General features: G+C 39.9%; 1 protein-coding gene across 6 annotated transcripts in view; it reads right to left on the bottom strand.

Annotated features, from left to right (window-relative positions):
• RAPGEF4 (Rap guanine nucleotide exchange factor 4) overlaps window positions 1–25,312 on the bottom strand; it is a 291,090-nt gene that overhangs the window by 187,444 nt on the left and 78,334 nt on the right. The window contains exon 1 of one of the 6 annotated variants that reach the window (XM_004744083.3): window positions 21,050–21,764. The exons of the other annotated variants lie outside the window; for them this stretch is intronic. Within the exon in view, the coding sequence (XP_004744140.1) occupies window positions 21,050–21,061 (12 nt within the window). The 5' untranslated portion in view covers window positions 21,062–21,764. Of the gene's footprint in view, window positions 1–21,049; window positions 21,765–25,312 lie in introns of those variants that run through there. 6 annotated transcript variants of the gene reach the window in all.

Raw genomic sequence — 25,312 nt, forward strand, 5'->3', positions numbered from 1 at the left:
TATTAATTTAAAAAAAATCTGGGCTTGGTTTGCATTTTAATCCTGCCCACTTGAAACTGGTTGGCCTCCTTCAAAACAACATAGGCAGGGACGTTCCCTGAGCTGTCTGGCCATTCATTAAGTGTTGCTACCCTGGCTTCCTGCTCCCTGAAAGTGTAGGAGGCAATGACTTCTCCTGACATGGATTGAGCCATGGCATATTATGAAACACTTGCTGTTTGTCAGAAATACTTTAGGTCCATAAATCTCTAGGACTCCCTGTCCCCATATAATCCAAAGCAGCTCCATCGTGCCCTGGAACGACTTCCACATGATCTCTACTGCAAATGCCCTAAGTTACTATCATCCACGATGATTCCTAGAGTACTTTTTTCACCAGTATCATTTGCACTAGTATCAGCCTATCTATAAGGTGGTTAGAATGTTCTTTAAGGCTGTCAGCCTATCTATAAGGCTGGTTAGAATGTTCTTTCCTTTTTCCCAATAAGAAGACAAGTTGCTAGTGAATTAAGTAAGTTTCCCAAGGATGTCAATTTATATAGGGTTAGAACCAGGGTCTAAACATGCTTAGTATTCATATGTCTGATTTGTGGTGTACATAGAAAGTAAGGATTATCAGCAACAAAACATTTTCTACCTCAAAGATGACTTTAAACTGATCCTTTCATTTTGAGATTGGTTAAAATATGCCTGCAATTGAATGGAGTGGAAAAAAAGAAACAACCCCAGGCTTCCATTTGGGGGAAAAAAAAAATGGAGAGCAAGTACTAAATGCCAAATGTCTATGAGAACTGCTCAGAAGAATTACTTCTTTGCTGCCAGCCAATACTCACAGGGACACACTGTGGCTGAATTTTTTAATTGTGCTTTTTAGATGCTGGATAATTTTCTGACTATTAAAGACAATCATAGCCAAGCCTAACAATAAAAGTAATTGAATCTCATGCTTGAGAGGATACAGCTGATTCACCATAGGGTGTAGGAGAGGAAGGAGGCAAATAAGAGGAGGTGAGAAGTCCAGAAGTAATTTTTGCTCCATGAAAAGCACAGACTGCCTTCACGGTAAAAAAGCCTGAGATGGAAGGGAGTTCTTATCCTTCAGACCCATTCTCCTGTGTGGCATCTGAAAACTATCGACTATCAACACAATTACAGCCTGAACCCTAGCCTCTGCCCCAGGTCCCACAACCCCAGCTTAGGATGTTGAGATGAGATTTCCAAGAGGGGACAGGGTGAGGCCACAGCCATTCTACTCTTGGGAGGCTGTGTCTGCTCTACCTCTTCCTGGGGCTGGGCAGGAGGGAGCAAGTAGACTTACTCAGCAGTGTACGCTGACCCACCAGAAACTTATATGTTCAAGGAGAGTCTTCGCCTTACGTATACATCAATTGCATTCAACCTCAAAGAAGAAGTTTCTTCTATGTGTAAGGCAAATAACACAAACACCACACAAACCCTGCCTTAAAAGGAGGAACAATTTAATGGCAAAAGTACTAGCAGCTGTCAGATACAAGCCAGCCAGCCACCTGGTGTCAGAACAAGATCTATTTCTGTAAATATTAAATGTGCACAGATTTCAAGATTTAGTTGGTAGCCACAGAGAAGGCCTTCACAGATTGGCCTTAACAGAGAAGAGCTCCTAGTATAGGACACTTGGGTAATTACTTAATTTTCTCTTCTATAAATGGGGATTCAGGCCCACAATCTCAAAATCAAACACAAAGTGAAAATCAAAATGGCTGCAATGAAATATATGAATATGAATGTTCACAAATGGGATAAGGATTATAAATATCTTCATGTCCTCGAGAATAGAGTTTATATTTCTACTTAGCTCCAAAGAGTGACATTATCCCTTTTTCTTTTCCTTTACTGCGCTTATCCAATTATTTTTAACATCCTATATTCCCTGGCAAGGTCTCTCTTTTTCTAGACTATACCCCCCCAAGGCATGGCCCTATCACAGCATATCCAGACTTTAGACATACCCGGTTATGGTACCATCTTCAACCTCCACTCACATGACAGAATATTCTACAGCTGTATCATTCTCATTGTCACTGTGATCCCAGCAAAAACTCTGAAGACTCACTTGTGTCAACAGATCCAAGTCCAGATTCTTTGGCTTGGATTCCTATCCATTTTCCCAGGTTGCTAGCTACAAATTCTCTATTCCACCCAAACTGATTCCTCAGCACCTTTAAATTCACCACCACTATAACCTCACTGCTATACCTCCATGGCCTGTGGGGCAGGCTGTGTTTTCCAGAAGGACCCCAGCAATATCTCCCATCCCACATGCTCTTCCTACAATGTGAGGTTAATGAGTCAAAGGTTGGGACTATGTTCCCTCTCCTTGAATCTGGGTGTACTTGTGAATATGACCAAAGTAGCAATAGGTAAGTTACAAGGTAAATCATGAAACCGAAGGGACTTCTGCCTGTTTCTCTCAGGACATTCACTCTTGTTTCTAGCCTCCTTGCTAGAGGAAAGCCAAGCAGCCATGTGGAAAGGTCAGCTGACAGCCAGCATTAACCAAGGGACATGCCAACAGTGAGCCTGCAGCTGATTCTAGCCCAGAGCTATCCTCTAGGTTGTCCCCAGATGATCCCAAGTGGAACAGGGATAAGTTGTTCTCTCCCACCCTTACCTCCCTGTCATGCCCTATCCAAACTACACATTTGTGAGCAAAATAAGAGTGTGGTTGTTTTGTATACCATATCTTTTTTTATCCATTCATCTGTCGATGGGCATCTGGGTTCTTTCCATAGTTTGGCTGTTGTGGACATTGCTGCTATAAACACTCGGGAGAAGGTGCCCCCTTCGAGTCACTATGTTTGCATCCTTTGGAGAAATACTTAGTAGTGCAATTGCTGGGTCATCGGGTAGTTCTATTTCCAACTTTTTGAGGAAACTCCATACTGCTTCCCAGAGTGGCTAGACCAGTTTGCATTCCCACCAACAGTGTAAGAGGATTCCCCTTTCTCCATGTCAGCCATCAAAAAGAATGAAATCTTGCCATCTACAATGACGTAGATAGAACTAGAGGGTATTATGCTAAGTGAAATAAGCCAGTCAGACAAAAACCATATGTGGGATTTAAGAAACAAAACAGATTAATATAGGGGAAGGGAAGGAAAAACAAAATAAGTTGAAATCAGAGAGGGAGGCAAACCATAAGAGACTCTTAACTCTGGGAAACAAACTGAGGGTTACTGAAGGGGAGAGGGCCAGGAGGATGGGGTAGCTGGGTGATGGACATTAAGGAGGCACTTGATATAATGAGCACTGGGTGTTGTATGCAACTGATGAATCACTAAATTCTACCCCTGAAACTAATAATACACTATATGTTAACTAAATTGAATTTTAAAAATAAAAAAGTGTGTTTGTTTTAAGTGACTAATTTTAAGGTAGTTTGTTATATAGCAATAGATAACTGGAATTGACTAAAATACCCTCCCCTTTTTCAGCCTTCTCAAATCTCACTTACCTTCCAAAGCCCAGTACAGACCCCTCACCTCCTCCATGTTGTTAACCCCACCTAAAAGTTATTTTTGTCTCTGTCTCTCTTGCTTGAAGCTTGACTAGCACTCAGTAAATACCCAAGACCTACATAATCTCCTTGAGGAAAAAGATCATGACTGTATCTTCTAGGGAAGCTGTTCCCATTGTCTCTCGGAATATTTTACACATAGCAAATGATTTATATATACTCGCCTCACAACTAACGTTCTAGGCTCCAGACTAGGTACTTAATAAATGATACACATTGTGACAGTGATCAATATTAAAAAAAAAGATAGAAAGGGAGGGACAATAAAAAGTTTTAAGTGGAGGATTAGGTAGTTACAGGAAACCCAAAATTTCAAGTCATTAAACTGACTTTATATTGAGTAAAGTAGATGCTTTTTAAATTAATAGTTTATGCTCAGGAGTGGGTTTGTGTGTGTGTGTGTGTGGGTGGGTGGGTGGGTGGGTGTGTTTTCAGCCAACACGTAGATTTGGATGTCTGCTCTGGGAATTGTTCCCTCGTTAATAATTAAATTCTAAATGGGCATTTTGAGAAGTGGTAGTAACTATCCACATTGCATGGTCTTGTAATTACTCAAGTATAATTAGAGTATAGGAGAGTTAAGAAATAGGCAGAATGTTTCCTGTCAAATACCATCTGTATCATGACTTCTTGAAATGGGCATCATGAAACCTACTTAGATATTTGTCATTGGATGAGATTCATGAAGTTCATGCCTAAAATTACATACAAAGCTTTGTATGTATGCATTTTTTCTAAGGAGAGGGTAGGTCCGTGACTCTTATCAAATTCTCAAAATAGTTTTGGAAACATAGCTAATCCAAAGCTTTACCTTATCACATGTGCTTTTAACTCCTGTCCAGAGATTCTTCTAAAGGGATAGGTGTGGGCCAGCAATGGGGAAATACCAAAGCTGGCCTGGCTGTGCCACTGCCTTGCATGGTAGCCTTGGGGAAATCCTTCCAAGCTCTCTGGAGCTGGTTCTTGAGCTCCCAACTAGGAAGACAAGAGGATGTCCTTGAGCTACCAAGACATCTCAAAATAGTTTCCCTGAAACAGCATAACGAGGAAGGAAAGGGCTACTTCTTTTGGTGTTTTTCCAGTGGATTTTCTTTCCTATAAAAGAACTATAATATTAATTTTGATTAAAATCTACATATAAGTGTTTACAGTTAATTATTTAGTAAATATTAATTTAGTGCCTACAATGTGATAGTCACTGACTATGGACATTCCACTCAGTCAAGATTTGACCATCACTGAGTAGTCCACCCCACCAATGACATAATGATAAGAAGTAAAGTGGTCAGTAAAATTATCAAACATGAAGAGAAAGGCACAAAGGACCAAAGAATCAGTGATTCATCGCTAAGTGGGTAGAACAAGTGTTGCATAGGAGACCGAGTAGAAACACAGTACTCCACTGATAGCCAGGTTGATTTAGCTGATCTGTCCTGTCACGTGGATGTCTACCTGTTCCTTTGCCTTTCAGAATGGCATGCTCAGTTAAGAGCATAACTTATTTTTCCTAGAGGGAAACCTTTCTTTAAAGATGTGTAAGTAGCTATACTCCCGCTACCAGTTCTCACATGAGTAGCGTAATAAACAAGCAAAAAGCAATTAAACACAAATGCTTAATGGAAAAGAAGGCACATAATAAGTACTTTAGACCCAAGGATAATCTGACCATAATTCTCCTCATGTTCAAAGTTTTCAATGGAGGAAGTAAGATTTTATTCAGGCTTTGAATTACAGATGAAACACAAGTATTAGACAAAGTACTAGAAATAAAACAGGTATTCAGCACTTAAGAAGATGGAAAGTATGACATAGATAATTTCATCATTCTGTGGACCATTAAAAACAAAAAACAAGTTGCAGGGAGAACAAAGGTGGGAAATGGTAGATTACCTTTCACCCCAACTTCTCAGTGTATTTAGAGGTTGGACTATTTGATCATCTTAGAAAGATGGACCATTAACATGACTCTCTCTGTGAAGTGTGCTGAGATTGAAATGGGGAGGCCATTTTTTAGGAGGATGTTCTTTCACACTGTGATATATACAGAATAATAAACACCTCTCAGCTTTCGGGAAACCAGAGGGAATCCCTCCAACATGGCTACTTCTTGTAGGAAATGATATGTAATAGCATGAAGGGATAAAATAAGAACAGGAGCTTTCTTATCTTATTAGGTATATCACTAATTTTTTTTATTATTATTACCTCATTAAGTCATAATTAGGATAAAACAAAATAATATATATAAGTGCCTCCTGACATACAGCAAATGCTAATGCTTATGTTCTAGAAGAACAGGATTTAGTAGGCAGTATGCGTCATCTTCCTTACACACCCCAGGGAGTGTTCTTGCATGATGGTTCTTCTGACCATATGTCACTATTAGAGCACAGACATAGGTATAGCTCAGGTACACAGACACTTCACAAATCTGTCCCTCTGAAGTAACTCAGAAGACACTTATCAGTGACCAGAAATCACAAGATAAGAAATAAGCAGGGGCGCCTGGGTGGCTCAGTGGGTTAAAGCCTCTGCCTTCGGCTCAGGTCATGATCTCAGGGTCCTGGGATCAAGTCCCACATCGGGTTCTCTGCTCAGTGGGGAGCCTGCTTCCTCCTCTCTCTCTCTCTCTGCCTGCCTCTCTGCTTACTTGTGATCTCTCTCTGTCAAATAAATAAATAAAATCTTTTAAAAAAAAAGATTAAAAAAAAAAGAAATAGAAATAAGCATCAGAATGTTCAGATTTGCAGTGAGAATGCTGGTAAACGTTACTACTTTGATGTGGCACTTTGGGAGGCTGAAAGCACTAGACCACTCGCCTTGGGAGATGCTGCCATGTAGCCATGAGCTATTTCCAGCCCTTCATTCATTTCCTGGCTTTACCTGGATGGAATATGCACATATTTGTCATTCATACCATTCAAATAATTAGGGCCTGACCCATCTCCTGTGTCACATCCTCAAGTCTCTTCACATGACTCATCATTCAGCTGGAAAGCAGGAAGTGCTCCATCTGGGGGAGGAAGTCAAAAGGACGCCACGCCTCAGGACAATACTGTTCTCACTCAGCGGTGTATTATTTTCATCTACCAGGCAACACCCAAACAGAGTCTGTTTTATCACACCAACTGAAAGGAAGATCAGGGCTGTGAGTTTACACTAGTGTCTCACATCTGAGACGTCATGTGACCAAGAGCTACAACCAAGAGGCTGTTCCACTGACCCCCTCCCAGCTGACTTCTGGTTGTGCCAAAGCACCAAACCTCTAACCTCAAAGCACAGAGACCAAAGCCTTCTTCAGCTTACTCTGGCATAATCTCTTGCATTAGTAAATACTGGTACAGAACAGAACTAAATGTAGGTACATAGAAGTGGGTCTGTTTTGCACATATTTATGCAAGCCTACATGTCTATACATGAGAAAGTTTTGGCACCCAAAGGAAGCTGCTATGAAATTTTTTGTAGCCAAGATTGTTTGCTATTTATCAATTTGCATTTTTCAAAATAAGCCTGCATCTACACTGAGATGTGACATCTTTAATGGCATGGAGAGTCTATTTCCATTACAAATAGGTCAGGAGTTACCTTGCTTGATAACAATTTTATATATATATATATATGACTGGAGTTTATATATATATATATGACTGGAGTTTATATATATATATATATATATATATATATATATATGACGATATATATATGAAGATCTGGAGTTGCTAGAAATATCACCTTCTTTCAGGACAGGGAGAGTCTGGAAGATTGACTGATACTCAATCTCATCCTCTTTTCACCCTAGACTGACATTCCAATCTGGAAATGGAAACTTTAGAGGAATGAGAAACTGGCTAGCCTGAGCTCCTTCATGACTCCAGTTTTTCACGGCCACTGATAATTTGACTTCTGAATTAGAAATGGATAACTGTTAAGAGAGCTTATTATTATTATGCAATTGTGTGGAGTTTTGTTCTGGTGATTTATAATTATATATTTATATTAATAAGGGTAAAAGACTAGTTTATTATAACTATTGAGAATGTATTCTAATAGTTTACATTAATAAAACATTTGAATGAATATGAAGTCATATCTATATATATATCTAAAATTGTTATCATTTAATGAAATTCTTTCACTCAATGTTCACCCATGTGCTAGATGCTCAGATACTCTACAACCATGCAAAGCTGTATTTTATCTTGTTTTATAAATGAGAAAACTAAGGTACAAACACCTGGCCTAATATCAAACAGCTGAAAAGCAGTAAAATCTCATTTGACTCAACTTCATATGACAGCCAGGCCATGTGCTTTTCCACCCTAGAAATTGCCCCCCTATGTATTAATGAATATATATTCATAGATATATGTGTGTGTTTATATGTAGATTCATAGGACATATCCTGTATATTATAGTGTGCATATATATATTTTTTTTCCATAGGATAATGTTTATAGGTTGACACATAATTTAGAAATAATGTATTATAAAGATTTAAATCCCTTCAGTCATACATCATTAATCCAGAGGTCTCCTAATCAATCTGAACACAATTAAGAGTTGCAAATAAGTCACCTAAGTCACCAAACCAAATATGCCATGTATTTTACACATCAGAGGTGGTAGATGACCCTGCTACAAGAGTGAACAGCTCACTTCTTCAAGGTCGTTCACTCTTGCTTTAGACACCACGCTAAAAGTGTGAATATGTTGTTTACAAACACTTATCAGAGAAAGATCACCAGGGACAAGTAATAAAGATGGCTTTCTACAGACAAGAATATTGATTGCTATGAAAAGTGAGAGCCAGGAATTTGGAACAAAGGGGAAAACAGAAAAACTATAGAATTCTGTTACACAGTGTTGTACTCTAGCATGGGGCAAAAACCACACAGCTTAGAAGCCCCTAAGGGCTTCTACCAGCTAACTAAAGCACAATATAAGGACATTAACTTATCAGGATGACACAGTAATTATGATAGAAGAAAACAAAATATAGTATTTTTACCTAAGACAGAGTAGGAGAAGGAGATTATAAAGTAATCTATAAAAATTTCTTCCCAAAATATACTTTTTTAAGAGAATGGGTGGGGAGTGGCAGAAGGAGAGGAGAGAGAGAATCTTAAGCAGACTCCACACCCAGCATGGAGCTTGCCACAGGGGTCAATCTCACGACCCTGAAATCATGACCTGAGCAGAAATCAAGTCTGTCACTTAATTGACTGAACTACTGAAATGGCCCCCCAGAATATTTTGATATTTAAAGGAAGAATATTTCCCTTTATTGAAAACCAATCTTTTGACAGCCTTCTCATTTCTCAAAGAGGTTGAGGGGCGCCTGGGTGGCTCAGTGGGTTAAAACCTCTGCCTTCGGCTCAGGTCATGATCCCAGGGTCCTGGGATCGAGCCCCGCATCGGGTTCTCCGCTCCACGGGGAGCCTGCTTCCTCCTCTCTTTCTCTCTGCCTGCCTCTCTGCCTACTTGTGATCTCCGTCTGTCAAATAAATAAATAAAATCTTAAAAAAAAAAAAAGAGGTTGAAAGCTGTTTGGTTTTGACAAATATTTTAATCTATTTCCAAGGGGGATTGCTATATATTAAAAGAGGTCTCCAAACTTTTCCGGAAGAGGAGCTCACTAGCTCTTTCTTACTGTTTATCAGCACTTTCCACCACCATTTTAGCTTGCTTCTCCAAATCAAGTTTTTAATTAAAAGTAGTTCTCTTCCCCTACCTTAATAATATGCACCCAATTGATAGACATTCTTATCAATCTCCTCCCCCAAGGTTTTTGGAGCTGCCTCTGCTATTTTCCACACATGACTATATCCCATTTTCCTAGAACCACTGACAAGCAATGCATTGTGTATGGGAATTATCAGATCCAGGCAAGAAGGTGGAATTACTTAATCTCTGCATCCAGGGTTCTTTAGCTCCAACCCTCTAAGATGTCCCACTAAAAATACCTGATCTGTAAAGAGAATGAGGGACCATGTACTGAAACGGCTAAGCCATTGATCTGGCCAAGAAAAACAGTATGTGATATAATTTTAAAGGCATTCTTCCCTTCAGTTTTCCCCAAAGAGATAAGGATGAATCAGTGCTAGGAACTGCATTTTGTAGTCAACAAGATCCAGCAACAAATCAATTCAGGATTAACCTCCTGTAGTACCGTACTTCCCTGAAGTAGCAAAAGGATAAAAACATTAAATTAATTTCCAAGGGAAGTGATAGACAACAAAATATCTTTTAAAAGTTTTCTTTTTATAGTAATATGTCCTTAGGGAGGTACAACTGGGGCATAGTTCAAGGAAAAGAGATTAGAGGGAAAAAATTAATGAATGAAATGCCTTGAGGGAAAAAAAATCATAAAGCTAGTAAAAAAAATGTCTCTCTAGTCCTAAGTGAGAGGACAAATAGATCTTGAACAAAATAGATCTTGAACAAAAAACTTGGAAAATATTTTAATACATATGGCAAAAAGGAATCATGTTTAATTTACAAAGAGCTTTTATACTATTAGAAACTACAGATACAACCCAGTAGACTACTGGACAAAAGATATAAACTAGTCACTCACTCACAGACGAAAACAAACTAAAAACACCAAACCAAACCAAACCAAAACAAAAACCCCACAACCACCAGGAAATATTTTTAAAGATGCTTAACCTCACTCATGATTAGGTAAACAAAATAATAAGAAGATACCAATTTTTTTTCCTGGCAAAATTTTCAAAGTTTGAAATTACACATTGTTGAAATATACAGTGAAGTATAAATTGATGCTAACTTTCAAAAGTGTAATTAGAAAATAATTCAACTTGTAAATTTCACAAAATGTTCGCAGGTAAGGACTTATGCCATAAAAATACATCAATATATATGTAGAAGACTGTCCAGGGCAGCACCGTTTACAAGAATGAAAACCAATGTACTGTCTATGAACAGGCGAATGGGTTAAATAAATTATGGTCATCCAGACAATGAAAAACTCTTAGCATAATGTGGCTAACCTGAATGCATTGAGACAGAAGGATCTCTAAGATCCACTAAATAGAAAAAAGCAAGATAGAGATAATATGAATGATGTAATCTCATTTGTGGAAGAATATAGGTTTAAATGTTGTGGTTTTTTTTAGGATTTTATTTATTTATCTGACAGAGGTCACAAGTAGGCAGAGAGGCAGGCAGAGAGAGAGAGGAGGAAGCAGGCTCCCCGTGGAGCGGAGAACCCGATGCGGGGCTCCATCCCAGGACCCTGAGATCATGACCTGAGCTGAAGGCAGAGGCTTAACCCACTGAGCTACCCAGGTGCCCCAGTTTAAATGTTTTTAATGTCAATACTATTATATAGTTATTGCTCATAATAAAACACCCCAAAACTTAATGATGTAGGATGGTGACTGTTTATTATTTCTCACGATTCTGCGGGTTTCCTGAGCGGTTCTTCTGTTGATAAGCCTACCTGGGCTGACTCAGGAGGCTGCAACCAGCTGGGAGTTGGTTGAGACTGAATGAACTCAGTTCTCTGGGTCCTCAGCTGGTATAGCTGAAAAGGCTGGAATGACCTACATGTTCCTCTTCTCAGGTGTCGTCACACAAAAGAGGAAGCGCTCGACATGGGCAAGAAAAAAACTGTAGGTCTCTGTAGGCCAACACTCAAAGTCAAACACAGTCATTCCCATAGCATTCTCATGGTGAAAGCACGTCTCAGGGCCTGTTGGTATTCAAGAGGAGGAAAGCAGACTCCCCGTCTTGGTTGGTGAATTAGTGGCCATATTTAATCTACCACTCTATATATGTACATATCTACCTCTCTAGAGCTATATCAATTGGAAATGTTATTGAAGAAGCTATTGAAATAATTGGGAATGTGAGCGTCATTCAGTTAATGAATTTCTATACTCAGGGCTGGCTTCGCAGGCACACAGGGCCCCATGCTCAAGGGCCTGAGCCCTGGGTGTCATGCTCTGCTATCACCATCCTGGAATTCTTAGTGATTTTATCTTTGAACTTGTGTTCTGTAATGAAGTGTAATGGAACACTGGGGCATGTAGGTGAGCAGGGACAGGGTCATGTGCCTCCACGGTTCCTTGACACCCCTTTCACATAGAACAGGTGAGAACAGGATTCAGGTGCACTCGTGAGGCCTGGGAGCTCCACACGGCTCAACCCAACTACACAGTGAGCATGTTACATCTGCCAATGAGCACGTTCAGGTGCTGACGGGCCCCAGAGGTCCCAATTCCCATTCTAATCAGAGCTTGCTTTGAATACAGAAGGAGGGCGGTAGTATTGACAAAGAAACTCTTATCATATCCGTTCTTATTCATATTACTTCCCTGTATGAGCCAACCACTTACACCGAAAATAATGACATGAAGGGAAAAGAAAGCTGGGCCAACCCATAGTTCCTCTTCCTGAGTCCTGCATTAGCGATCTGTCAGATGCAGATTGAGAGTGTGGGTAGAAGCCATGTGCAACAAGAACTGAAGTAAAAACAGTTGAATTAGTTTTGTGCATGGTTTCTACTGTTCCAGTAAGAATATAATACATGTGCATGCACAAGCCAGGAAATAGAAATTATATCACTTTGGTGATTCCACATATAAGTTAAATGTCCTTACATTTGCATTTAAAACTGGCATTGCACCATAGGAAGACAAACAGAAAATTTGTGCTAGTAATTTAATTTTTTCTTTACTTAGAACATTAAGTGGCAAATAAGCAGCATGATGGCTGAGATAGAAAATGCAAGAGAAAGGAAAAAGCTTTGTATTTTAGTACCGTTAGTGATAATTTCTTCCTCTGGGGAGAATAAAGGATATTACATTTTTATTTTGCACCAGGCCCCACAAATTACATAGTCAACTCTGTGTGTACTGTTTGAACATGTATATACATGTCCTACTTTTTTGCATTAAAAAATAGTTTTCTTGCTACCATACCTCACCCATTCTTCTGTTTCACATTTAAGTTTTATGAGCTTTATGTTATCCCTTACATCAAGTCAACATAGATTTGTTTAAAAAAAAATTATAAAAAATAATAAGTCCCAGAGAACACAGCTGAAAGAAGATAGGTACCCCCCAAAAGAAATATTTTTATTAAAACAAAGGCAATATTTCATATTGTTACTGCTGCTCTCTCTTTCTTTTGTGGGCAAACATTCCCCCTGATTTATAGCACTGAAACCATGGTCAGCACAATGAAATTAAGCAAGAATAATATGTCAGATTAAAAAAAAAAACAAATCCAATTTTATGAACTCAATTCATGACAGCTGCATTGTCGACACACATATTTATTCTCTCAAGGGCCATGGATGCAAGGTCATCTGCACCACAAGGGATGTATGTCTTGATCGGTATATATACATCTACTCAGGAAATGTAAAAGATATGTAGAGGTTATTTACAGGGAGAAATACTTGGAAAATTAATGGCAAAAGGATTTCCCATGTTTTATTTACTCGCATGGTATCAATGTGATATCCCATAGCTACAATGATTAAACACCTCTCTTCAAATTGAGGGAGGTATTATTTCTTTATTTACTTCTTATACTTTCAATATTATTAAACATGTATATTACTTTGAATTTTTGACACATTTACTTGTTTGTAGTAACTAAAAATTAAAACAAATTGTACTAAAGACTCCTACAAGTTTGGTTAGAGTTTTCTATTTGAAACACAGTCACACACACAATGCTGACAGCAGATTCAAATTGTTGGAATTTAAATAAATAGTAAAGGAAAAGGTAACCTCAATTCCTGTAGGTATGTCACAGTCAATTTGTGTGAAGACTGTGATTCAAAATGTCTTGATAATTTTAGAAGTTTTAAAACTTTTTTCTTTCTTAAGAGGTTGACAAAAAGAATCATATGCAAGCTTTGGAAGTCTTGCCCAATAACCAAGCAAAGAGAATATTGTGCATAAAATATTCTAGAGAAGAAACTAGTAACAGCGGGTTGCTTCTGGCAAGGGAGCTGGTGGTTAGGGCAGGGGTGAGAGAAAAGCATGCTTTTCATTATATACATTCTACTGTATTTTTTTTTAAATTTAAATTCAATTAGCCAATTTAGTTACCATGTGTATGTATTACCTAGTCTCAATAAATTAAATTACTTTAAATAAAAAACAAAGACAATTATTGTTCTGCATGATGGGCCATGCTGTGGTTAATTTTTAGAAGTACCATTGTCTGAAGGTATCTACTTAGCAGTGTGGGCATGATTATATGTGGCTTTGGGGGAGAGGTAAGGAACTGAAAATACAAAACCACACTTCCATGAAGACTTATCATTAAAGTTTAATCATTTTGGAACTGGATACAAAATACTTCAATGTGCTCTATTTAGAGGAGCGATGGATCCATGGATTAGAAATATTTGTTTTAAAACGGGCTTTGGTAGAACCTCTTACTGCAAAGCATTTCTGTTTTGAGACTGGAACTTGGCATTTTTCCTAATGATTTCTTTTCACTACAAGAAGAGTTTCTGGATACCAATGTCTCAGCCTGAAAGCCACAGTGAAAATTATCCATCCTCTCCATTCTCACATGACAAATTCTGCAAAGACTTTTTTCAGAATAAATGTTCAGAATTCTCCCACATGAAGAGGGAACAGACTATATGGTCTGATGTGTATCCTGATTCTATAGAAAATGGTCCTTAGTCATTGGGGTGGGCAGATGTTAAGGGAGACAGCAGTTCGACTGGGTCTTGGGACCGGTGGAGAAAGGAGATGAGTGGAGGTAAAGGGGCCTTAACACTTTCCGGGCTTGTAGTGTGTTTTTGCCCCAGGGAGCAAGCAGGCGTGGCACTAGAGTCCAGAAGAACTGGGGGATGAGAGGCTAAGAAGGGGTGGGGGGATGGGGGTTATCTTCCGGGATGGGAAACAAGGAGATGAAAATCCTTTGCTGTCCTCAGGAAAGGCTAGTCAGCTCTGACAGGGTCTTCTTTCCATGAAGAGCTTGAGAAGGAGGCAAGCTTGTCCTGGAAGTGAGAGGGCTGTTACGACCCCTCCTCCATGTTCCACCAAAACAGACATGTTCCCATGGTAGCACTTATATCCTCTGCTTGTGTCTGGTGACGTCTTCCTGTCAGTCACCTTCCTGTCAGCCTTAGGAGGACCATACACACAAGGAGACCTTCTCTGGAAACTGGTACCATCTCCACTTCCAGCCCCTGTATGTGCCTCTGTGATAGCTCATATCATCTGATTTTAAAATTTATTTTCACATATTTACCTCCATTCGACTGTGAGCTCCTTGAGGGCTACATGCTGTTCGCATCCGTGTGCCCAGTGCCTAGCATAGCACCTGGCATTTCACGAATGCCCAACTAGTGCTTGCAGATATGATCTGGTTGAGAAAAATATTCGGATAAATTAATAGAGGGAATATGACTGGAAAAGGATGTATGGCCACATTTAGAAAGTTCTGGATGCCAACGTAGACGGTTTGAACATTATCCCTGGGCAGCAGAGACAGCACACTAGGTGTCTGAGCAAGCATGCACTTGTCTGAACTCCTCCATCTGCATGGATCTGTGGGGCTAAGGGTTTGCTGGCGTTAGATCCTTTCCATCCTCTCAACCATTTGTGATAGGATTATTGTTAACCTCCTTTTACAAATGGGGAGAGGGGTTTAGGCAGTGAAGTAACTTGCCTGGGCCACAGAGCTGGGCTGATTCCCGTTCATTGGTCTTAAAAAACCATGCTGCCTCCCTTCATACTGGCTAGACAAGAGGGAAGGCAAGGGAGGTCATGGAGAGATGGAATTGAGAGAGATGGTGAGATGGAATTGAGAAGGAAGAGATAAACACACAATTGATTATAAAAGGAGGCTGGCTAGGACAGGGAGAAGCAGGGAGGGAAAAAAAATCAACCTAAAATATTCAAGTAAATTTGGTATTTCCTACTGGTCTTTTTTTCAAATTTTCTGAGTGTTCAAAATTTGAATAAAAAGTTGGAGGGGAAAAAAGAGAAGTCTGACATTTCAGACCAAAATGCAGTCTGGAGAAGGGGTTAGAATGAGGGAGAAGAAAGGATGAAGCCACAGGCAGAGTGCAAGAAAGAGAATGTCATGAAGATGGAATGCCAACTCTACTAAAAGTCTCTAAAAATTTCTTAACCATGTCAGGACTCATAATAGTTTAGACTATTATGTACATGCTTGCAATTATTACTATCAGGAAGTCATGCAATGATTTTAATTTATTAATTTTTATTTATTAATTATAACCTCATTAAATATGCCATCTGCTCTGTATGACAAAACCTTTGGTAATTAAGGAAAGAAAATGTCAAAGGCGGTAGTGTGCTCTGCAATACCATTTTCAGAGAAGTAGAACACTAACATTTTTTTAAAGCTATTTAAAAACTTCATGACTTACTGATAAGTAGATACTTTTTGCAGCATTGTTCACAAAGTTGTGTATGTTCCTAAGTAGGGAGATCTTTTTGCTTTTCAAATATTATTTATTCGAGAGGGGGGAGGGGCAGAAGGAGAGGGAGAGAAAAACTCAAGCTGATACCATGTCCAACATGGAGCCAGATGCTCTTGATCCCAGGACCTTGAGATCATGACCTGAGGTGAAATCAAGAGTCAGATGCTTAATCCACTGAGCCACCCAGGTACTTTGACTAGGTAGATCTTTTATTAAATGCTGTATCTGGTCATTTTACTACATTTTCCCTTTTCCAAGTTCTTTTAGGCTTTTAACAGGGATTAGATATAATGTAAGCTATTATAGAGAGGTTTTTTCCTTTTTCAGTATATTTGTACTAGGCAATTCTATGAATTTTTTAGATAAAGTGAAGCATGAGCAAAAATATCCTCTAAACAAATAAAGTAAAACCCACAACAAATAGCAAGGAACTAAAAATGAAAAGCCATTTTCATTAACACTTACTGCTAAGAGCTATGCTTTCCCTAGAACTATTAAAGAGGTAGATACAATTCTGGGCAGAGAAGAAAAGAAAACAAACAGTTATAGATGCTCAAAGAAGAGGACTCACTTCAGGCATGTGGGTGGCTCAGTTAAGCCCCCGATTCTTGGTTTCGGCAAAGGTTATGATCTCAGGATCATGAGACTGAACCCCAGGTCAAGCTCCACACTCAGCAGGGGGAGTCTTCTTGAGATTCTTTCCTTCTCCCTCTGCACCTCCCCCCTCAAATGAATAAATAAATAGAATAAAGTTTAAAAAGAGGACTCAATTCACTAACTTCAGAAGGTATCCCAGTACACTGATGTTTCACTCAGACTCAAAGCTTAGAGCAATGTTTGGGGTATGGGGGGTGGAGGGGAGGGTCAGTGGGAACTAAGAGCTGGAGGATTCCACCCTTAAATCACTGGGATCTTCACAGAAACTGAAGCAGAAGAGCAGTGGAAGGGACACAGGTCATGGTACAAATATCCAGAAAAGAAATCTGAAGAAAATTGTGATACTCTTGCTAAAATAAGGTTATAAGACATAGGTTATAAACATAGATGTTATAAGAAACAATGGGGGCCAATAATATGAATTTGTAAGAGCATTTGTAAATGTTTTGAAGCAGGAGAAGCAATGAAGAAAGTTTTAAAAACTCATTCAATTCATGCTGACAGCACCACTGACTAAAAACACTGTTATTGCCTACATCATGTGATTTTTTTTCAAATCAGCTACAAATGAAAGAAAATATCTTTATAAAACAAATTTAAAAATTTTAACCCACAAAATAGTCTTTTCCTTGGAGAGTTATGGATTTAGAATTTATGTACTTTTTAAAAAAATTTATTTGACAGACAGAGATCACAAGTAGGCAGAGAGGCAGGCAGAGAGAGAGGAGGAAGCAGAGAGCCCGATATGGGGCTCAATCCCAGGACCCTGAGATCACGACCTGAGCTGAAGGCAGAGGCTTTAACCCACTGAGCCACCCAGGTGCCCCAGAATTTATGTACTTTAAAGTCATGACAAATGAAAAGTCAACAGACCGAGATAAAATATTTGCAGAAATTAAAACAAAGGGTTAATAGCTTGGTCAAATAAAGCATTCATATAAACTGATTAATAAATGTCAATGTATGGGTGAGTAACATGGTCTCTGAAAGAGGAAATCTAATCAGAAAAAGTATATATAAGAAAATCTCAGCCATCCCAGCAGTAATCAAAGAAACACAATGACAATAACAGTGTCTGTTCTAACAGAGGAAAATATGTAAGGGTTATGCAGGCTAAGGCTGGATATAATAGGCATGCTCAAATACTCCTGGTGGCAGAATAAAAGCAACTGAAAATAAATGTGGTCATATTTATCAAGAGACATAAATATTTTCATACCCTTCATCTTAGTATTCTTTTTCTGGGAATTATCTTAGAGAAGTCATTCTCAAAGTATAGTTGAGGGACAGGTCAGGGATCTCAACATTCTGTGGGGGCCCATGGGCTCAAAACTCTCTTCATAATAGTGCTATGATATTACTTGCCTTTTTCACTCACATTCTTGTGCAAAGGTACAGTGTGGAATTTTCCAGGAGCTACATGATGTGTAATGAGAAGATTGTTCTGACAGCTGAGAGAATGTGTGCTTGTAGGGTGGTTGAATTGGCCGGGGGGTAGTGGGAGTGGATTTTGCACTTGATTCTCACAATTTTTTTTAAAAAGTTTATTTATTTATTTGACAGAGAGAGATCACAAGTAGGCAGAGAGGCAGGGAGAGAGAGCAGAGGAGGGTAGCAGGCTCCCTGCTGAGCGGAGAACCCGATGTGGGGCTTGATTCCAGGACCCTGGGATCATGACCTGGGCTGAAGGCAGAGGCTTTAACCCACTGAGCCACTCAGGTCCCCCGATTCTCACAATTTTAATAACCAGACCACACAGGGAACCTCTAATCACAAACCCCCAAATAAAAAACCCCACTCACTCTATCACTAAAGTACTGATGGCCATTATTATTTAAATCTGGCAGGAACCATGATTTGGAAGTAGAATGTCTATATGAGAGAAGGAAGAATTACACTAGGAGATTTAACACAAACAAGAACAGGCATATTATTCAATCATACAGCCTTAGCACAAAACAAAAACACCAGGCAAGTAAGTGCAGAAGCAGATGCAAAGGGACACAGTGCCCACTTACCAAAGCCTGCTGCTGGAAGACAGAGGTTCTCAACCCTGGCTGCCCAGTAGGCCTCCTTGGGGAGCTTGAAGGAGCCACTGATACCCAGGGCCCCTCCTCTAGAGATTCTGGTTTCATTGTTCTAGGGAAGGCCCACACATGGGAATGTTTAACTAGCTTTCCAGGTAATTCTAATATGGAAGTAGTTTTAAGAATTACAACTTTCAATGAGGAAAAATACCAAAAAGTTCCTGCCTTTCTAATGATATAATTTGATACGGTATGAGCTGTTGCCTAGACTTTGTACTTTCCAGTCACATAATCTGTGGCTTTGCCTTCTTGAATTTGCAAACCTAAAGGAAAGGGGGGGGGGTTACTAAAATTTCCAATTCATAAGGCACCTAAGTAAGCAATCAACATTAACTTGGAGTATTTCTGACAGCAAGGCAGTATTTAAATAAAGCTATCTTTGCATTTATAGATAGGTGGGCCAGGAGCTGGAGAGCTTTCCAAAAAGTTATCTAGCAAAGCTGGGATAAACCAGGAATAGATCAGAATTTCAGGCCAGACCACTTGACCACATCAATAGCCTTTAGAAGGTCTGTCTTGCATTTATTGGTTTGGGCCAGACAGTTCAAAACACTGAGGTTAGTAACATCAACCACGGCAAGCCTGCAGGAATTTGGAGAAGCTGACTTTGTGACAGGATTTCCTGCTGCTCTTTCCTCGGTGTCAGACACCCTGCCCCAGTGACTGGGCTCTAACCTCTCCGCAGCAGCCTAGAGACTACGCAGGAGTGGAATTTGGCCCATTGAGAACAGAAGAGTCCCATGACCACAGGGCTTTCTACACATAAAGAGCTTAACAATATCCCCCAGTCCATACCACGAGTTCCTTCTGAGTCTCAAGTTCTTAAAGTTTTCACAACTAGAACTGCCTTTGCCTGCGGGACTCATTAAACCTCAGAGCGGATTTCTCTACATGATGACCAAACAACAAACAAAACACAAAGCCAGGTATTTGGGAATGCAACACATGACACCCTCAGAGGGCAGGCCGACCCCTACAAGCCTGCCCAGGGGCCTATCACTGGAGGAGAGGACAGAACATGGAACAGCAGGAGTGAAGAAGCCTGCCTCTTCTGTGTGGTCAGTCCCTTGGGACAAGACTGCCTCAAATGCCATAATTTGGTTAACTGACCCCAATCCTTCAGGGATGCTGAAAAATAGCCCTGTTAGCCACAGAATTCAGAGCCCGATTTCTTTGTCTTCGTTTGAAATGATACCCTGGATGGAAATGAATCACTCCCTCTGTTCTGGATCTTCCTTAGAGAACTTTCCAGTTTGTCTTATATTGGGGTGATTAATATTTATGCTTGTCTGTCCCCTGCACTAAACTGTAAAGCAGGACAGATGTGATACATTTTGCACTTGGAGGGAACCAAGAAGATATTTGTTGATTACGACGGGAGTTTCTAAAAGATGACATTTTCAAAGTGGCTTCAATCAGCAGGGAGTTGAGAAGCTCCTTAGCAGCCACACGGAGGGGTAGGTTCGCTGGGAGAGTAATGAGGGCCGTTGCAAGATAAAATCCCAGGGGATTGGGGGGAGGTGAGGGGTCCAAGGTGAGCTGGCAAATGCACGGCCATGGGAGGCATTCCAGAACCTCTGCTAACAACAACTACAAGATCCTAGGATTGGGCACACACTCCTGAAATGAACCCCCAGAAGAGCACAGCCTAAGAAGCGATGACTACTGCTTACAGGTCTACCCACAGCATCTGGACATTGCTGGCACCTGCCAGCCAAGCCTTGATCTGCTCAGACCCCCTGATCATCTTCTGAGAAATAGTAAAATCATAGCTTGCAGAGCTGGTATGACTTCAAGTCATCAATAATGTAACAGTGTTCCCATAAACACTAAGGAATTCATATAGTCTGAGAGCCGCAGGCAAAATACCCACTGAGCATCCAGGGGACAAAATACCATCACTCTCAATCTGTTATCTTGCCCAAAGTCATTTTTAATATGTGCCATTAAATATGTCACCAGATAATTACATATATTTAATATCAATGTGATCAATGTAACTGGCTAGTTATGAACAACTATCTTTGTTTATCTAGAAACATATTTAAGATCATCAGCCTAAACAAACATACCCTTCACAATTAGGAAAAGATGAGCCACCACTCCTCCCTCCACACACACATGCATCACAAACAAAGATGAAATCAAATTATGTCAGTCCCGTTTTACGTTTAGGTCTGGTGGAACATAATTAGGAAAGCCAGAGATGTTTCACAGTGTAATTCCTCAAACCAAAATGCAAACTGGGACATAGAACATCTCCCCACCAAAGAATAAATAAAGATCCATTCTGACCTGATAGGGCATATGTCCTTCTTTTCCAGTCTCTCAGAGTTCCCAGACATCCAGTGAATATCTGTCCTTTATCTGGACAGCAAAATACACCTTCATTGCTGATAACTCCTTGTTTGTATCTGTTAGTGTTAAAAGGATCTCAGTCCGGTGCTGGTGGTTCTCCAGAAAAGCTCAGGCAGCCAAAGACAGTAGGAAAAGACTTCCTCTACACATACACATATATTTAACTTTAGTTACCTCCTATTAGCTTCACTCCCTTCCTTTCTGGATTTGAATCATTGCGCCACGCTATGGAAAAGCTCGAGGACAGAGGAGTGAGACCCTGGAGCAGACATGAGGTCCAAGTCATCGGAGCAGGCTTCCGCTTCGTTTAAAAGAATCACAACTGTGAGGAGAGTCAAGACAACCAGCCAACAGGATGTGTGTGGCTGGAGTTCCTGGCATGAAATCTTGGCTTTCATGTTTATTTTTGGATGTATTTTTCTTAGCCCTTTGATGCAAATTTCTGGCCTGGGAAGTAACCCTACAGTACAAGCTCCAAAGTTGCCAAAAGTAAGCACAGACTTCTGACTTGGGAGAAAGCACGTCCCTTGGCTTTTAGGTTCCAGCCAGTCCTCCAATGAGGTGTACTAACAGGCAGGCTGTGCGTCTGAGGCTGGGTCATGCAGTCTGGTCTCCCTGCTCAGGGCCACTGAATATTTACCTGAAATACCAGCCCACCTTGGAAGCCTCCCATTTAAGTAAAAGTGAACAAATTTGAAATGATGTGCATGATAAATAAAGGACTTCTGAGATTTTTATGTTCTGATATTATGTTTTAAGTATTTGGCTTTAATTTTTCTGACAGCCTGAGACTGACAGGAACATCAAGTCTATTCAAGGCAGGAGCAGATGCCTCTGAGAAGTATACTATTCTAATAAGGGTTTTAAAGTGCGCCAGCAATGGCTAAGCTGCTGTTATTTCAATACTTCCCATTCTCACAGTGCCTTGAAGATTATTAATGGAAAAGGACTTTTTCTCCCTGCACAGTCCAAGAAGAGACAGTGAATGGAAATAACTCAAAGGCTTTTCAGTTCCACAACTATCAACATAACTGGTAGAATCAAGAAATAAAACTCTTTGAAAATCAGGCAGTAGAGACAGATGTAAACATATTTCTGCAACAATATTCATATTCTTAGAAATACTCCTGTTTAGAAGTTGCATTCTTTGGCTAAGACAGAACATGCACTTATTTCCTCATTTTATCATTCAGTTTTATATCCCATAAAGCTTGAAATAGATTTTTGGTCACTTAATGATATTTACTGAGGCCGCAGACACATCTGGGAAATAAACTCTCCTGTATCAATCATTATGTCTGAGCAATGGTTCTCGGTGACATGGGATCCTTTAGTTAGAATAAAATCATAATGTGTGCCAAGAAGTTTCTGAGTGACAATTACAGCTAAGAAATCACTTTTATTACAGCATGGGTCAGACTATAAATTTTAAATATTGCCTTTATTTTTAGACTCTGTCATTTTATTGCTGTCTTTAAATTTCAAATGATTTCTTCATAAACACGTATTATTATTTTGAACATGCTCAAACATGGCTCACTGTGAAGGAAAGCTTTTGGCCAGAAGATGCTCATGCAATTGAAGCACAGTGAAGCAGGGGAGCAGACCACTCGTTCAAGGACCTCTCAGTAGTGTCTTTTATGAATTTGATTGAGGGTGCCTCTTGAATCTGCTTTTCTGAATACACTGGACTCACCTCATCATTCAATTTCATGTATTTGGGATATTCAATGTACAGATGTCAAAACATGCTGCAAAGCTGGAAGCGTCCTCATACAGACACGACGTTAGATAGAAAGTCAACAAGAAGAACAAAAAGCACATTGCTGTAGTCATTTGTAAGCACTGGGAACTTGATCCTATATTTGCTGGGAAGAAACTCATAGATTTGGACAGTAAACCAGTTCTTTATTTAGTCCAAGAGCCACAAACAATCATAAATGCCCACAATCTTGGGCCAAATATTAATAATTGGCTTTAAACTCCCAAGCCTACCCTTCACTACTCTGCCATTTAACTTCCTTACTGAGGGTATGCAATGACACTAGTGCCCAAAAGTTGAAATTACAGTTGTCTCAAGAACTAAATATGATGGGGGCACCTGCACGGCTCAGTCAGGTAAGCAGCTGCTTTTGGATCGAGTTCCCCCATCCCCGCTCAGTGGGTAGTCTGCTTCTCCTTCTTCCTCTGCTCTTCCCACTGCTCACACTCTCTTTCTCTGTGTCAAATTATTAACTAACTAATAAATAAAATCTTTAAAAAAAACACTGAATTAAAAAAAAACTATCTCTTGTCTCCTCTCCTTTTCCTTCTTTCTCCATCCCCCGTACGCTACTGAAAAATGAGATGTTTTATGTCCTGGATCATGTATTTTATTAAGTCCTAATACCACAGATGCAGAAGAAGGGGGATGCATTATTGACCAACTCTGAATAAAATTACCATAATTCACTTACATTAAGAAAACATGACCATGTCTTAAGATGGAGCAACCCAATGCTCTCAAATCTGACCATAAATCAGCAACTGAAACATGGAAGGAGAGGAGGAGAGAAAGCAGCTTTCATTAGGAAAGACAGAGAATGCAAAGAAAAGCATCAAGCTGCGACCTCAGTTCCATCTTGGGGAATACTTCCTTTGATGTATTTGTAGAGGCTATGGAATAATGCTTTTGGGAATATTTATGGGAATATTTATGGGAATAACTTTTTAAAATACACTGGGTGCTACGAATTTAACTTACAACATAATAGACAATATAAAGCAAGAGGTATCTGGGATTAAATTGAATAGGATTTCAAAATCTCACATGTAGTTCTCTGAGTTTGTTCTCTTCCTGTAGAGTAGCCAGCGAAACTTGCCTTTGGTCAGGAAAGGAAGCAGGATTCCCTAGCTTTGTGTTGCCATTCAAGTCCCAAGTGGAAGATTTAAAATAGACTATTTGCTCAGCCTATTAAAGAGCTACTTTCAGGGCGCCTGGGTGGCTCAGTGGGTTAAGCCGCTGCCTTCGGCTCAGGTCATGATCTCAGGGTCCTGGGATCGAGTCCCCGCATCGGGCTCTCTGCTCAGCAGGGAGCCTGCTTCCTCCTCTCTCTCTCTCTGCCTGCCTCTCTGCCTGCTTGTGATCTCTCTCTCTGTCAAATAAATAAATAAATAAAATCTTTAAAAAAAAAAAAAAAAAAAAGAGCTACTTTCAGACTATGCTACCTAGTAGTGGCTACAGATTGCAATTTTTAGAGTTAGAAGAGGTAACTTAGAAACCTAGCCCTCAAGTTTTATCTGCCAGCCCTTTTAAATGACAACAGGACATAGATAAGGAGACAAAGCTAAACGAGAGGGTGCTTGCACAATGGACCCACCATAACATTCTCCAAAAGTAAGTAGTCAAATGAGATAAACACGCACATTCATTCATTCATTCATTCATTTTAAAAAGTTCTTATTTATTTATTTGACAGAGATCCCAAGTAAGCAGAGAGACAGGCAGAAAGAGAGAGGAGGAAGCAGGCTCCCTGCTGAGCAGAGAGCCTAATGCGGGGCTCCATCCCAGGACCCTGGGATCACAACCTGAGCCGAAGGCAGAGGCTTTAACCCACTGAGCTACCCAGGCACTCCAACTCACACATTTAGATCCTTGATTCAGGTTATCTAATTTTTACTATTCCTAACCTATAACCCAACACTGAGTTCCTTACCTTGCCACTAGGAGAGGCATTATCTGGCTTCTCTTTCTGCTGCCTTCTTCCCACCATCTCACAGTGCAGTGAGGCTCCTACCTGAACCCTTCCTGACATAATCTTCTCCCTTTAATGTTTGGTGGGCAGATCTATCTTAGACCTCAGCTGCGAGTGCGAGCTTGAATTTTAATTTTGCCAATGAGTAATTAATGGCAATTGAGTGCAATAAATGGCTGAGTTATAAACTCAATTATCTGACATAATCAAGGAATAGATATTCTGAATATCAGGTATTTTGCTAGCAGATCAGTGCTATATGTACAAGTAGACCATTCATTCAGACAGAGATAAAATCTATTTAGTGATAATGATATATTCTACTCTGAAATAATATTATGGCTCGGTAGGTTATTTTCGGCATTCTCTGAGTGGAACAGAAGCCCTTGCTGGAGAGCACCAGCCCAGCCAATCTCATTTGCTGCTATATACACACCTGGCACACAGGAGATGCTCAACAAATGTG

The sequence above is a fragment of the Mustela putorius genome, unplaced genomic scaffold (genome assembly GCF_011764305.1).
Source record: "Mustela putorius furo isolate JIRA1106 unplaced genomic scaffold, ASM1176430v1.1 tig00003869_pilon_pilon_pilon, whole genome shotgun sequence".
In the NCBI taxonomy this organism is placed as follows: domain Eukaryota; kingdom Metazoa; phylum Chordata; class Mammalia; order Carnivora; family Mustelidae; genus Mustela; species Mustela putorius.